At 38.9% G+C, this 13,827-nt stretch overlaps 1 protein-coding gene across 5 annotated transcripts in view; it reads right to left on the bottom strand.

Annotated features, from left to right (window-relative positions):
* The window catches only part of SPINK5 (serine peptidase inhibitor Kazal type 5), an 85,892-nt gene that overhangs the window by 56,510 nt on the left and 15,555 nt on the right, over positions 1-13,827 (bottom strand). For all 5 annotated transcript variants that reach the window (XM_061423913.1, XM_061423911.1, XM_061423910.1 and 2 more), the window contains exons 5-8: positions 11,471-11,598; positions 9,607-9,673; positions 2,223-2,350; positions 481-562 (exon numbers count right to left, since the gene is read on the bottom strand). In XM_061423913.1, coding sequence (XP_061279897.1) covers positions 481-562; positions 2,223-2,350; positions 9,607-9,673; positions 11,471-11,598 — 405 coding nt within the window. The remainder of the gene's footprint in view (positions 1-480; positions 563-2,222; positions 2,351-9,606; positions 9,674-11,470; positions 11,599-13,827) is intronic.

Genomic DNA, 13,827 nt, shown 5'->3' with positions numbered 1-13,827 from the left:
TGAAGGGAGAAAGCAACTGAAACTGAGACCTTAACAATAAGAGTTACATGAAGACAGAAGGTGGACTAAGGGAGTGAGCTATTTGAAGTAGAGTTTCTTCATGGAGTGAAATGGCCCAGTATACTTTAAACATTAGATTTCCATAATGCCATTGGTTCATGGATGTTTCCTACTCTGAAAACAACATGGAAGATGAATCTTGAGGATTGAGGAGGATGCTGGCTAGAAGTATAGAGACCAGGCAGGATGCCAATGCATCAGTGCAAAGGAAAGCTGGTAGGTGTCTGAGCTAAGATGGTGAGTGAGTGAGTGAAAGTCGCTCGGTCGTGTCCGATTCTTTGCAACCCCATGGGCTATATACAGTCCATGGAATTCTCTAGGCCAGAATATTGGAGCAGGTAGCCATTCCATTCTGGAGTAAAAGACACACACACACACCCCTATAAAAGTCATAACTAAGTTGATCAAACTAATCCTTACCTCAGTATCTCTTTTAGCTTTTTCATTAGCCTTTCTCAAGATTTCATCTGCTTTATTTTTTTCTTCTGAAAATTGCTGTTTGCTGGAGACAGAAACGAAAAGGGGAATGAATATAGATGTTTTGAATCTTCAAGCAGTAAAACAGTCATTTGGATGCAGGTAGAAACAAACAACTAAGTGTTCCTGAGTTTTAGAACAAACATTTTCAAATCACCCTGAAGCCCTGATTAAATTGAAATCTTTACTATTTTCCCAAAGAACCCCTTTCATTTTGCCTTCAAGTTTGCTGTTTGCCATTTCTTCCCGTTGTAGCAATCTTTTTTTTTCTTTTTTTGTCATCTTCTCTTTTAAATCTCCCCCAACTTAAATTCTACCTTCTTTAAGAAGACATCCCATACCTCAGAGTAGAAATGAGTTATACATCTTTTACTGTGTTTTCATATTGGATATTCTTCTCTTATAGGATAGTTTTCATTCTCTTTGGCAGAGAGAGTGTGTGTGCGTGCACACACACATGTGCACATGTGCACACACATCCATGTATTGCTGTTAGCCTTAAAAAAGCTTCTTGAGAGCCGGGATCTTTGTCCATACATTCATCCATTATTTATTCAACATTTGGTTAGTAATTATTTGCTGGCAAGCATTAGATAGCACCCTGGGCATAGAGTACTTTGCAATATGAGCACATATTCTATCTTCTTAGAACTACGGACAAGTAGAGCAGAGTGATAGTCGATAGATAGTACTGGAAATAATTATACAAATATAAACTATTAAGATTGTTATGAAACTATTAAATGTTATAAAGACTGAATTTAATCAGTGATTTTAAGAGATCTTATCCAAAGAAGTATAATTTTGATATGAAATACACAGAAGAGACATTAGTTGACCAACAGAAGAACTAGCAGTTCAGAGGAAAGAGCTTATAGAGTTCAAGGACCTGAAAGAAAGTGTGATGAGACCTTTCCTGAGCCATCTTTATATATGTCCTAATTTATGTGTTGTGGGATTTGCTCTCTTCCCAGGGCCAGATATCCAAGATGAAAAGATAGTTAATCTAGTTCACATATGAACATGAATTTTTTTGTGGGCATCCCATCTATTCTGCCACAGTGGGGTAATGTATGTATGTGTGTGCTCAGTTGCTTAGTCACGTCCACCTCTTTCGCGACCCTAAGGACTGTATAGCCCTCCAGGCTGCTCTGTCCATGGAATTTCCCAGGCAAGAATACTGGAGCAGGTTGCCATTTCCTACTGCAGGGGATCTTCCTGACCCAGGGAACAAATCCACATCTCTTGTGTCTCCTGCATTGGCAGGCAGATTCTTTACCACTGCACCACCTGAGCAGCCCTAATGTGGTAATAACTGAAGGAAAATAATCAGTCCTGGTGCCTACTTTTAACTCTCGATCTGTACATAGGTTTGCAAAGAGTGGGACATGACTGAGCACACGCACACTATGACTAGCTCACAAGAAGGCTTACAAAGGTGATGGGAAGAAATGGTAACAAGTATTTTGTGATCCAGTCATCTTACTGGAAACTAGAATCCACTTGTATTAAAAAAGAAATATCAGAGCTTGCTTGTTAGGTGGCATTATGATTTGTAGAGAATATAACATTGCTCAGACGTTCTCAACAGCAAATCTTCCCATAAACACTGTTCTTATCCCATCATTTTAGTCAATCTTTACTTCACCTTTGAGTCACTCCAAAGAAACCACGTCTATACTTACAAAATTTCAGCACACAGGGCACATTTGTTGCCATGTATCCTGCCATCAGGGCCACGGATAGGGTCACTTTCCCGTGTACAGAAAAGTCTTCCATTCCTCACTTGATTTTCATATTCCTTGCAAAGATCCTTTAAAAAAGACAAGTAATTACATTTAGCACTTTCCTACCCTTTAACCTAGAAAAATGTACATCATGTATTTATTTTCAAAGAATGTTATATCCAGAAGGTGTTCATAAACACATATATTAAGGAGAGTTAATGAGAAAATAGAAATTATATTGTCAAATTACTTGGTACTTGTATCTACTGTGTGGTTCATATACTAAAAGGTAAAAGAGCCTAGGGAAGAATCAGGCTGAGGAAATATTTTCTAAGATCAGATAGTTACTGTTAACTTGCAAATCTGTGAAAAAAATAAAAGGTCTGTCATGGGGTTCCAAAAGAATAAGAACATAACAAAACACAGCAGCCAAGACAAAAGAAATGTTGCCAATAAGCAGAATATAGAATCTGTGAGATAAGATATTCAAGAGCTGCTTAATAGAACAAGTCAAGAACAATCTGCATAATCTGCAAGGGAAAAGAAATAAGATGGCATCCAACAGTATGCTTACTCTGTTTTTCACTCTGTGGATCATTTTAATTTACTCTTCCTCATCAGTGCTCATTTCTAACACTGCAGGTGGAAACCTCAGAGAGTGAACCTAATTTTCTTCACTTTTCACTTAGAATTGTGGGCCATCAAGACTAATCTTTATCTTTTCTTGCTGTTCAGTTGCTCAGTCATGTCCAACTATTTGTGACCCCATGGACTACAGCACTCCAGGATTCCCTGTCCTTCACCATCTCCTGGAGTTTGCTCAAGATCATGTCCATTGAGTCACTGATGAAAACCAACCATTTCATCCTCTGTCGTCCCCTTCTACTCCTGCCCTCAATCTTTCCCAGCATCAGGGTCTTTTCCAATGAGTCGGCTCTTCCCATCAGGTGGCCAAAGTATTGGAGCTTCAGCTTCAGCATCAGTCCTTCCAATGAATATTTACAGTTGATTTTCTTTAGGATTGACTGGTTTGATCTCCTTGCAGTCCAAAGGACTCTCAAGAGTCTTCAGCACCACAGTTCGAAGGCATCAATTCTTTGGCACTCAGTCTTTTTTATCATCCACCTCTCATATCCATACATGACTACGGGAAAAAACATAGCTTTGACTAGATGGACTTTGGAGGCAAAGTAATCTCTCTGCTTTTTAATACTCCGTCTAGGTTTGTCATAGCTTTTCTTCCAAGGAGCAAGCATCTTTTAATCTCATGGCTGCAGTCACTGTCTGCAGTGATTTTGGAGCCCAAGGAAATAAAGTCTGTCACTGTTTCCATTGTCTCCCCATCTATTTGCCATGAAGTAATGGGATGGGATGCCATGATCTTTGTTTTTTGAATGTTGAGTTTTAAGCCAGCTTTTTCACTTTCCTCTTTCACTTTCATCAAGAGGTTCTTCAGTTCTTCTTTGCTTTCTGCCATAAGGGTGGTGAAATCTGCATATCTGAGGTTACTGATATTTCTCCTGGCAATCTTGATTCCAGCTTGTGCTCCATCCAGCTTGGCATTTCATATGATGTACTCTGCATATAAGTTAAATAAGCAGGGTGACAACATACAGCCTTGACATACTAAAGGATTACTGGTACCATTTTGGAACCAGTCTGTTATCCCATGTCTAGTCCTAACTGCTGCTTCTTGATCTGCATACAGATATCTCAGGAGGCAGGTAAGGTGGTCTGGTACTCTCATCTCTTTAAGAATTTTCCACAGTTTGTTGTGATCCACACAGTCAAAGGCTTTAGCATAGTTAATGAAGCAGAAGTAGGTTTCCTTCTGGAATTCGCTTGCTTTTTCTATGATCCAGCAGATGGTGGCAATTTGATCTTTTTAGCCTTTTCTAAATCCAGCTTGTATATCTCGAAGTTCTCACTTCACTGTTGAAGCCTAGCTTGAAGGCTTTTGAGCATTACTTTGCTAGCATGTGATATGAGTGCAATTGTGTGGTAGTTTGAATATTCTTTGGCATTGTCTTTCTTTGGGAATGAAAACTGACCTTTTCCAGTTCTGTGACTACTGCTGAGTTTTCCAGATTTGCTGGGATACTGAGTGCAGCACTTTCACAGCAACATTTTTAATGGTTTGAAATAGCTCAGCTGGAATTCCATCACCTCTACTATCTTTGTAATGATGTTTCCTAAGGCCCACTTGACTTCACACTTCAGGATGTCTGGCCCTAGGGGAGTGATCACACTATCATGGTTATCTGGGTTAGTAAGATCTTTTTTGTATAGTTCTGCTTATTCTTCCACTCATTCTCAATTTCTTCTGCTTCAATTAGGTGCATACCATTTCTGTCCTTTATTGTGCCCATCTTTGCATGAAATGTTCCCTTGGTATCTCTAATTTTCTTGAAGAAATCTCTAGTCTTTCCTATTCTATTGTTTTTCTATTCTTCTGTTTTTCTATTGTCTTTCCTATTCTATTTTTTTGCATTGTTCACTTAAAAAGGCTTTCTTATCTCTCCTTGCTATTCTCTGGAACTCTGCATTCAGATGGGTATATCTTTCCTTTTCTCCTTTGCCTTTTGCTTCTCTCCTTTTCTTAGCTATTTTTTTTAAATTTTATTTAATTTTTAAACTTTACATAATTGTATTAGTTTTGCCAAATATCAAAATGAATCCACCACAGGTATACATGTGTTCTCCATCCTGAACCCTCCTCCCTCCTCCCTCCCCATACCATCTCTCTGGGTCATCCCAGTGCACTAGCCCCAAGCATCCAGTATCGTGCATCGAACCTGGACTGGCATCTCGTTTCATACATGATATTTTACATGTTTCAATGCCAGTCTCCCAAATCTTCCCACCCTCTCCCTCTCCCACAGAGTCCATAAGACCGTTCTATACATCACTGTCTCTTTTGCTGTCTCGTACACAGGGTTATTGTTACCATCTTTCTAAATTCCATATATATGCGTTAGTATACTGTATTGGTGTTTTTCCTTCTGGCTTACTTCACTCTGTATAATAGGCTCCAGTTTCATCCACCTCATTAGAACTGATTCAAATGTATTCTTTTTAATGGCTGAGTAATACTCCATTGTGTATATGTACCACAGCTTTCTTATCCATTCATCTGCTGATGGGCATCTAGGTTGCTTACATGTCCTGGCTATTATAAACAGTGCTGCGATGAACACTGGGGTACACGTGTCTCTTTCCCTTCTGGTTTCCTCAGTGTGTATGCCCAGCAGTGGGATTGCTGGGTCATAAGGCAGTTCTATTTCCAGTTTTTTAAGGAATCTCCACACTGTTCTCCATAGTGGCTATACTAGTTTGCATTCCCACCAACAGTGTAAGAGGGTTCCCTTTTCTCCACACCCTCTCCAGCATTTATTATTTGTAGACTTTTGGATCGCAGCCATTCTGACTGGTGTGAAATGGTACCTCATAGTGGTTTTGATTTGCATTTCTCTGATAATGAGTGATGTTGAGCATCTCTTCATGTGTTTGTTAGCCATCTGTATGTCTTCTTTGGAGAAATGTCTATTTAGTTCTTTGGCCCATTTTTTTGATTGGGTCATTTATTTTTCTGGAGTTGAGCTATAGGAGTTGCTTGTATATTTTTGAAATTAGTTGTTTGTCAGTTGCTTCATTTGCTATTATTTTCTCCCATTCTGAAGGCTGTCTTTTCACCTTGCTATTTTTAAGGCCTCCTCAGACAGCCATTTTGCCTTTTGTATTTCTTTTTCTTACGGGTGGTTTTGATCACCACCTGTACAATGTTATGGACCTCTGTCCATAGTTCTTCAGACACACTGTCTATCAAATCTAATCCCTTGAATCTACTTGTCACTTCCACTGTATAATTGTAAGGGATTTGATTTAGGTCATATCTGAATGGCCTAATGTTTTCCCTAGTTTCTCCAATTTAAGCCTGAATTTGGCAATAAGGGGTTCATGATCTGAGCCACAGTCAACTCCTGGTCCTGTTTTTGCTGATTGTTTAGAGCTACTCTATCTTTGGTTACAAAAAATATAATCAATCTGACTTAGGTATTGACCATCTGGTGATGTCACAGTGCAGAATCGTCTCTTGCTATTACCAGAGTGTTGTCTTGGCAAAACTCTGTTAGACTTTGTCCTGCATTATTTTGTACTCCAAGACCAAACTTTCCTGTTATTCCAGGTATCTCTTGACTTCCTACTTTTGCTTTTCCAATCCCCTATGATGAAAAGGACATCTTTTTTTTTTTTTTTTTGGTATTAGTTCTAGAAGGTCTTGTAGGTCTTCATGGCACTGTTTAACTTAAGCTTCTTCAGCATTAGTGGTTGGGGTATATACTTGGATTACTGGAACACTGAATGGTTTGCCTTGGAAATGAACTGAGATCATTCTGTGGTTTCTGAGATTGCACCCAAGTACTGCATTTTGGACTTTTGCTGACTAAGAGGGCTATTCCATATCTTTTAAGGGATTCTTGCCCACAGTAGTTCAGTTCAGTTCAGTTCAGTCACTCAGTCGTGTCCAACTCTTTGCGACCCCATGAATTACAGCACGCCAGGCCTCCCTGTCCATCACCAACTCCTGGAGTTCACACAGATTCACATCTATCGAGTCAGTGACACCATCCAGCCATCTCATCCTCTGTCGTCCTGTTCTCCTCCTGCCCCCAATCCCTCCCAGCATCAGAGTCCTTTCCAATGAGTCAACCCTTCACATGAAGTGGCCAAAGTACTGGAGTTTCAGCTTTAGCATCATTCCTTCCAAAGAAATCCCAGGGCTGATCTCCTTCAGAATGGACTGGTTGGATCTCCTTGCAGTCCAAGGGACTCTCAAGAGTCTTCTCCAACACCACAGTAGTAGATATATCTATTTAGAAAACCTAAGAAGGTTGTGACTTAATCCCCAAATTTGGAAGAAGTCTATATCCACAAATTTCCTGATTGATGCTTTCAGTATTTTTCAGTATTTCTCTCTGTGTTTTCAAAATTCTATTAGATGAGGGCCATAAATGTATACACACACATATATATATGTGTGTATATATGTGTGTGTGTATATATATATATATATATAATTCTATTTGGTGAGGGCATATATATATGTATATATGAATAATGATGTATATAAGTAATGTTTTGGAATAAATATAAATTTTAAACTTTTTATATATTTTAATATATATAATTAAATAAAACTATTTTGGCATATATATGTATATATCGAATCACTATGACGCATACCTGAAACTAATGTGACACCGTATGTTAATTATACTTCAATTAAAAGCCTTATTTAATAAAAGAATGTGATTTGGAGTCAGAAGTGAAATTAAACTGTGGCTCTAACTCACTGGGAAACCATAGCAAAGTCCCCTCACCTTTGAGACTTCAGTCTCACTACCAACACAAAGGAGGTTTTCAGAACAGCTGCTCTTTAGGACCTTTCCTAGATCTAGTATTCTCTAATTTTAAAAAAATAACTCACATTTCACTAGGATACTTTAAAAGAGAATCTAATGAGAAGATACTTGGTTTTGGAGGAGTAATAGGTATGCTCTCAACTTCCTGATTGTAACAATCTAGGAATACAGACACAGAAGACTGTCATCTGATAATCATAGCATGGTAATAAAATTAATGCTCAATGGTTCCCATAAAAGAAACAATGATAATTTCAGTTTATAAGTTATGATTCATCCAAGGAGATTCTAAAGACATACTGTGTGATCAACCCACTGACAGGTTAATCATGGGGTAAATATTGAGCCATCACTCTAATGCAGTCCCATTCAACAAAATCACATCTAATGACCCCATCAAAACAATGACCCCAGCCATTGAGAGTAAAAGAAGGAAAAGTAGCTGAGACAGGATGAAAGACAAGGGAAAAGGAACTGTCTGTTGATGAGTAATGCAATATTGATCTCACAAGATGACCCAAAGTGTTAAACTGACATTTAACAACCACCACAAAAGAAGTGTTTTTGAAATCTCAGTGAGTGTTGAACAAAGTATTGATAATTATGAGTGTTCTGTGTTTCTTAAACTCTGAGTGCCCTATTTAGGGTGGGACATTTGATTCGTTGAATTGCATTATGAAGTGGAAGTTCGGCTCTTAACTACCAAGAATTGGACCTGCATGTCACTTTAGGAAAATACAGGCCCTACAATCCGCAAAAATAGTATCCTTATATTAGCACAAAAGAGTGCAGGACACAGAATTGGAATCCAACAGGAGGGTGCGATTGAAATCATTTACCCAGCCTCCATATGTTACTAATAAGAAAATTGAGACATGGACAGAAGAGATGAGTTGCTCAGTTTGACACACTCAGAGCAGGACTAAAACTCAAGTGTCCTCACTTTTCAGCAAAAGACTTGGTTGTTGTTTGGTCATTCAGTCATGTCTGACTCTTTGTGACCCCATGGACTGTAGCCTGCTAGGCTCCTCTGTCCATGGGAATTCTCCAGGCAAGAATACTGGAGTGGGTTGGCATTTCCTTCTCCAGGGGACCTTCCCAACCCAGGGATTGAACTCATGTCTTCTGCATTGGCAGGTGGCTTTTTTACCTCTGAGCCACCAAGGAACCTTATTACCAAAATAACTACCATCATTTTCATTGACAGTAAGGTTTAATAACCTTGGTGATTTAAGAAATCCAGGCTACGTTACCTACAATGAGTATTCAATTAACAAAAAGAATAATTTTTTTATATTATATTGAAAAGCTAAATCATCAAATAATTTGAAAAATCCTTAATTTTAAAGGTATTTTAAAAACCACAATATCAGTATTTGAAGTTTTTGTTTAATTAGAAGCATGACCTTTATAAATGCAGGCCTCTCTGAACATAATAACCATAATGGAAAAATGAATAACTAACTTGCATTAGTAGGATTATACAAAGAAGACACCAGTGAATATACTGTTTAAAAGACTCTGGAATTGTTTTAAAGTTATTTCTGTCAAATTTATATTATATTGCTTTTTAAACTAACCTAGTCAAAGCAAAAGTAATTTAAGCCAAAGAGAAGACTGGTGGGAATGAAATAGTATTTAATTTGTATAAATTTTGTCTTTTTTTTTTAAGCAAGGACAGAAATTGCACATTTTGAGCTTTAGGTGGGAAAAGCTATTTTAAAGTTGAATCTAATGATTAATATACTAGGAAGATTATTCTAGGAGTAGTATAGCAGGAATTCAACTTGGGGAACTTTAAGGAAAAAAAGCTCAATATAATAATGGACAGTGACATTACTGAATTACCTTAAAGGTTCAAGTGTAAGTTGTTAATATTTATGTCCACAGGAACTAAATTATGTTGATGAGAAATTTACCTTTTCAGCACTACGTCGAATTCTAGTTTCATTTTCTCGCTTGGCATTTTCTTCAGCTTCTTTTAAGCTGTTAAGAAAACAGTTGATTGATTTATGACTGTATCAGATTTTCAATGTCCAGTTCTGTGCTAAGCAGTTCTATACCCTGTGCTCTAGCTTGCTAAACCCATCCACTTACATGAGACAAGCTTTCCCCTGTCTCAAATGTTTGAGCCAGAAAATTGCCAGAGATAAGGGTGGGTGTGAAACTGACTCACTGACAATTAGAAGCTTTGTTCTGTAAAACTGGATGGGTGTGGCTACTTGATTGACAAACATAAGACTGTCAGGAAAACTTGCTTTAACAAGCAGAACCAAGAGCTTTAAAACAATCCTGTGACAAGCGTGAAACCGAACTAAGCATCTGAAGTACATGTTGTCAAACACACCCTTATGTATAGCTTTTTATACCTTGTAAAGCATTTGTTTGTCTTCATGTAGAAGCACGCTTGTCACTAAAAAGTTACATTGAACAAAGCTTGGAAATCCTTTCAGATCTATTATATAATTGCAATCTTATCTTAGAAATAGGCATGACTATCTTAGTTCTATGGAGCAAGAAACCAACCAGGAGTCAAGGAGGTCAAATTCTCTTTTTTAGCTAGGGAATGAAAAGAAACACAAAATCACAGAATTAGGGCAGGTTTGAGCTCTAAAAGTACATGCCTTGTAGATAAGAAAGTGGAAATGAGGATGATTTCCTGTCTGGAAACCAGTTAGTCTCTGCTTTGTAAACCTGAGAGGACAAGCCCTTGAAATCCACAATGTGCTGTGCTTAGTCTGCTCAGTCATGTCTGACTGTTTGCGACCCCATGGACTGTAGCCCATCAGGCTCCTCTATCGATTGGGATTCTCCAGGCAAGAATACTGGAGTGGGTTGCCATGCCCTTCTCCAGGGGATCTTCTCAACCCAGGGATCGAACCCAGGTCTCCTGCATTGCAGGCGGATTCTTTACAGTGTGAGCCACCAGGGATACCCAAGAATACTGGAGTGGATAGCCTATCCCTTCCCCAGGGGATCTTCTTGGCCCAGGAATTGAACCTGGGTCTCCTGCGTTGCAGACAGATTCTTTACCAGCTGAGTTACCAGGGAAGGCCTGAATTCTACAGTAGCATACTGTGATTTCCAAAGACAGGTGCAAAGTTCTTTAATCTGTTGAGTCTTTCTCTGTCGTGATCTTAAAGATCCAACAATGTAAGCAGAGCATTTAAGGCTTTCTAACACACAGATTAGAGAGTCTGTGCTTTGTTTAACAGCCAGAATATTAAAGACTACCTGGATCTTATTCATATCTGGGGCTCAGTGTTCAGAGTAGCATCAGGCACTGAGAGAAAGATTAACCCAAGAGTTCTTCCCTTTCACAAAGCCCACCCCACCTTTTATACAACTAATACATTTAGGCACACGACATAATTATTTTCAACTGCCATTTTCAGAAAGAGTATCTACACATGCCTGAATAAAGCAGTGCATGTCAAATTACTTATTTAGATTATTCCAGAAGAGAGCACCTTTTAAATTTTGAAATATTGTGCCTTAAACAACACTATGCATTTAAGTCATTATAATTAAAGAAATTAACAGTCTTGAATTAGATAACTAGTACAACCACTTTATCCACTCCCTTTAAGAAACATTATCAGATAATATGGAATAGAAAGAGAAGACACTGTGGAAGCAGGGACCATTTCACCCTATAAAGATCAAGGATAACATGCTTCAGGAAAAGGACTTTCTTGCTCTGTGGGGTGGTTCTCAGAACAGCAACCAAGTGCATTCTCAACAGACTCACCTGCGAGCCTGCGAGGGGGTGAGGATACTTACAAAAGCTCAGCGCACATTGCACACTTGTTGCCGTGCGTCCTTCCGTCAGGACCAAGAACTGGATCATTTTCCCTCGTGCATCCAAGTCTTCCATCCCTCACATAAGGCCGAAAATCACTACATATATCCTGAAGAACAGAGAAAGGAACATGACATTTACCATCCTGATGGTAATGCTTACAACACTGCCTTCAGAAATTTTATAGAGCCCAGTGGCCCTCTGCCCAGGACACACTAGCTACCTGGAGCAGTGCCAGTGTGTAGAAGCAGGTCATTAAGTGCTGTGTAATTCACATGGTTAACTATAGAGCTCATTTACTTGTTTATTCATTTGTTAGTAAACGTGGATAGCCTGTGATGTGCTAGAACCAAGTTAGAACACAGTCCTTGCCCTGAACTCGTTCACAATCTACTGGGTGATACCAAGAGACTTTTAAAATACAGTGTGCTGCAGAGAACTGTATTGAGTATCCTATGATAAACCATAATGGAAAAGAATATTAAAAACAATGTGTGTGTATCTGAATCACTTTGGTGTACAGAAGAAAAAACTGATACAACATTGTAAATCAACTGTACTTCAATTTTAAAAAATGAAAAAAATATAGTTTAAATGAATCTGAGGAAAAAAAAAATACAACGTGTTAAATGTCTCGGTGGAGGTAACCTCAGGTGCTGCACTTGCATATTGGAAGGTCACCAGACTTTGACTCGGGAAAATCATCCCACTATAAAAAATCAAGTGTGAGGTGTACGAGGCACTCACTCACTTCCCCTATTATCACAGGCTCACAGAATTTTAGCATCAAAAGAAGGTATGTGGTCCAATTCTCGTTGTAGATATGGAAACACTGGTAAAGTGTGGTTGAGTAATCTGCCTGAGATCCTGACTGTCAGGGACAGGGCTTTCTACTCAGGTTCAGTAGCTGAAGTAGATCCCTTTGTATAACACATGTAGCTTCCTTTCTTTCCCTCCTTCCCTCCTTTTCTTTTCTCTTCTCTTCATAGAAAGCAGAAATAGAGATGAAAGGTCTAACTACCAAAGTAATCCACTCCAGTTTCAGGAGCTATCAGTTGCTTTTCATCTATATAAGCAGTATTCTACTTCAGGTGCAGCAAGAATTCGTTCTTTCCAAACACCTCCATCAAAGAAGGAAGAAGAGAGCATCTTCTTTCTTTTCAAAGTCAGTCCCCCCGTGTTTCCCCCCATTCTGACATTTATCAAAAAAATTGTTGTCATTATTGTTATAACAAAATGTTTTAATTATAGATTTGAAAACGTAGAATATGGTCCTATGCCCTAGTATGCCACATAATACCAAAGATAAAAGTAGCACAGACACAAATGTAAAATACACTTGTGAACCAGAAGATTACACTGAGGAACTCTCCTAGAAGACAATTAAAAAGGAAAAAGAATTTAAACTAGAAAAGAAAATCTTTAAACATAGCCCAATCTTCATGTCGAATGTTTAGGAAGAAGTTAAAAATAGAGAGAAAACAGGATAAGCCATGGCCATATGTGGTATGTTATTCATTTGGTGGTTCATTTATTCCTCAAAACCAATTATATATTTACTAGTCTCTAGGTATTCCACTAGACTATGACCCTAGCATAGCACAAAAGAGAAATGGAATACAAACTCCAAGGGATTTACATTCTAATGGGACAAGATAGCCAGTGAACACAACAACGTTAAGTTATAGTAAGTGCTATGAAATGTAGCGTCCAGACGGTGGCTGTTTTAAATATAGTGTCGAGACAGATCTTTCTGCAAAGGTAACATTTACTGTGAGATGAGATTCATGAGCAGGAGCCAGGCATTAAAGATCCGTGGGAAGAACATTACAGGCATGGAGAATTGCAAAGGACTGGGGATAGGAACTAGATTCTCCTGCTTAAGGAGCAGAGGGAAGAGAAGTGTTGCTGGAACATAAGGAAAAAGCAGGAGCATGAAGAAAAGCTGTTGATTTTCTCTCACAAATTATTTCTGGAGAAACTGAAGAAGCAAGGGGATAAGGACCCAAGCAATTAGCTTGGGGCCATCCCTCCTCTGCCCCTTCACCAATGAACTCAACAGCAGATACTAAGTCACAAGTGTCGGCAGGGTGATGGGCAGATGAAAAGCCCAGCTGGGAGGTGGTGAGAACAGGTGCAAGCATTTACTACTCCACCTCCACCTCCTCCTCCAAACTCCAAGGGCTGGTGGATCACAGCCCACAGAGAACACCTCTTCCTGATGCTGACAATTTCTGAGAGCTTACAGGTGGATTCCTGACCTGGTCAAGAGGCAGCAAACTAGAGTTAGCAACTCTGGTTCTAGAACCTTCAGCTCTGGCACTTATCCCTTGTCCTC

The sequence above is a fragment of the Bos javanicus genome, chromosome 7 (assembly GCF_032452875.1).
Source record: "Bos javanicus breed banteng chromosome 7, ARS-OSU_banteng_1.0, whole genome shotgun sequence".
NCBI lineage: Eukaryota > Metazoa > Chordata > Mammalia > Artiodactyla > Bovidae > Bos > Bos javanicus.
Note: the sequence above shows the minus strand (reverse complement) of the source record. Positions and strands in the feature narration are given on the sequence as shown.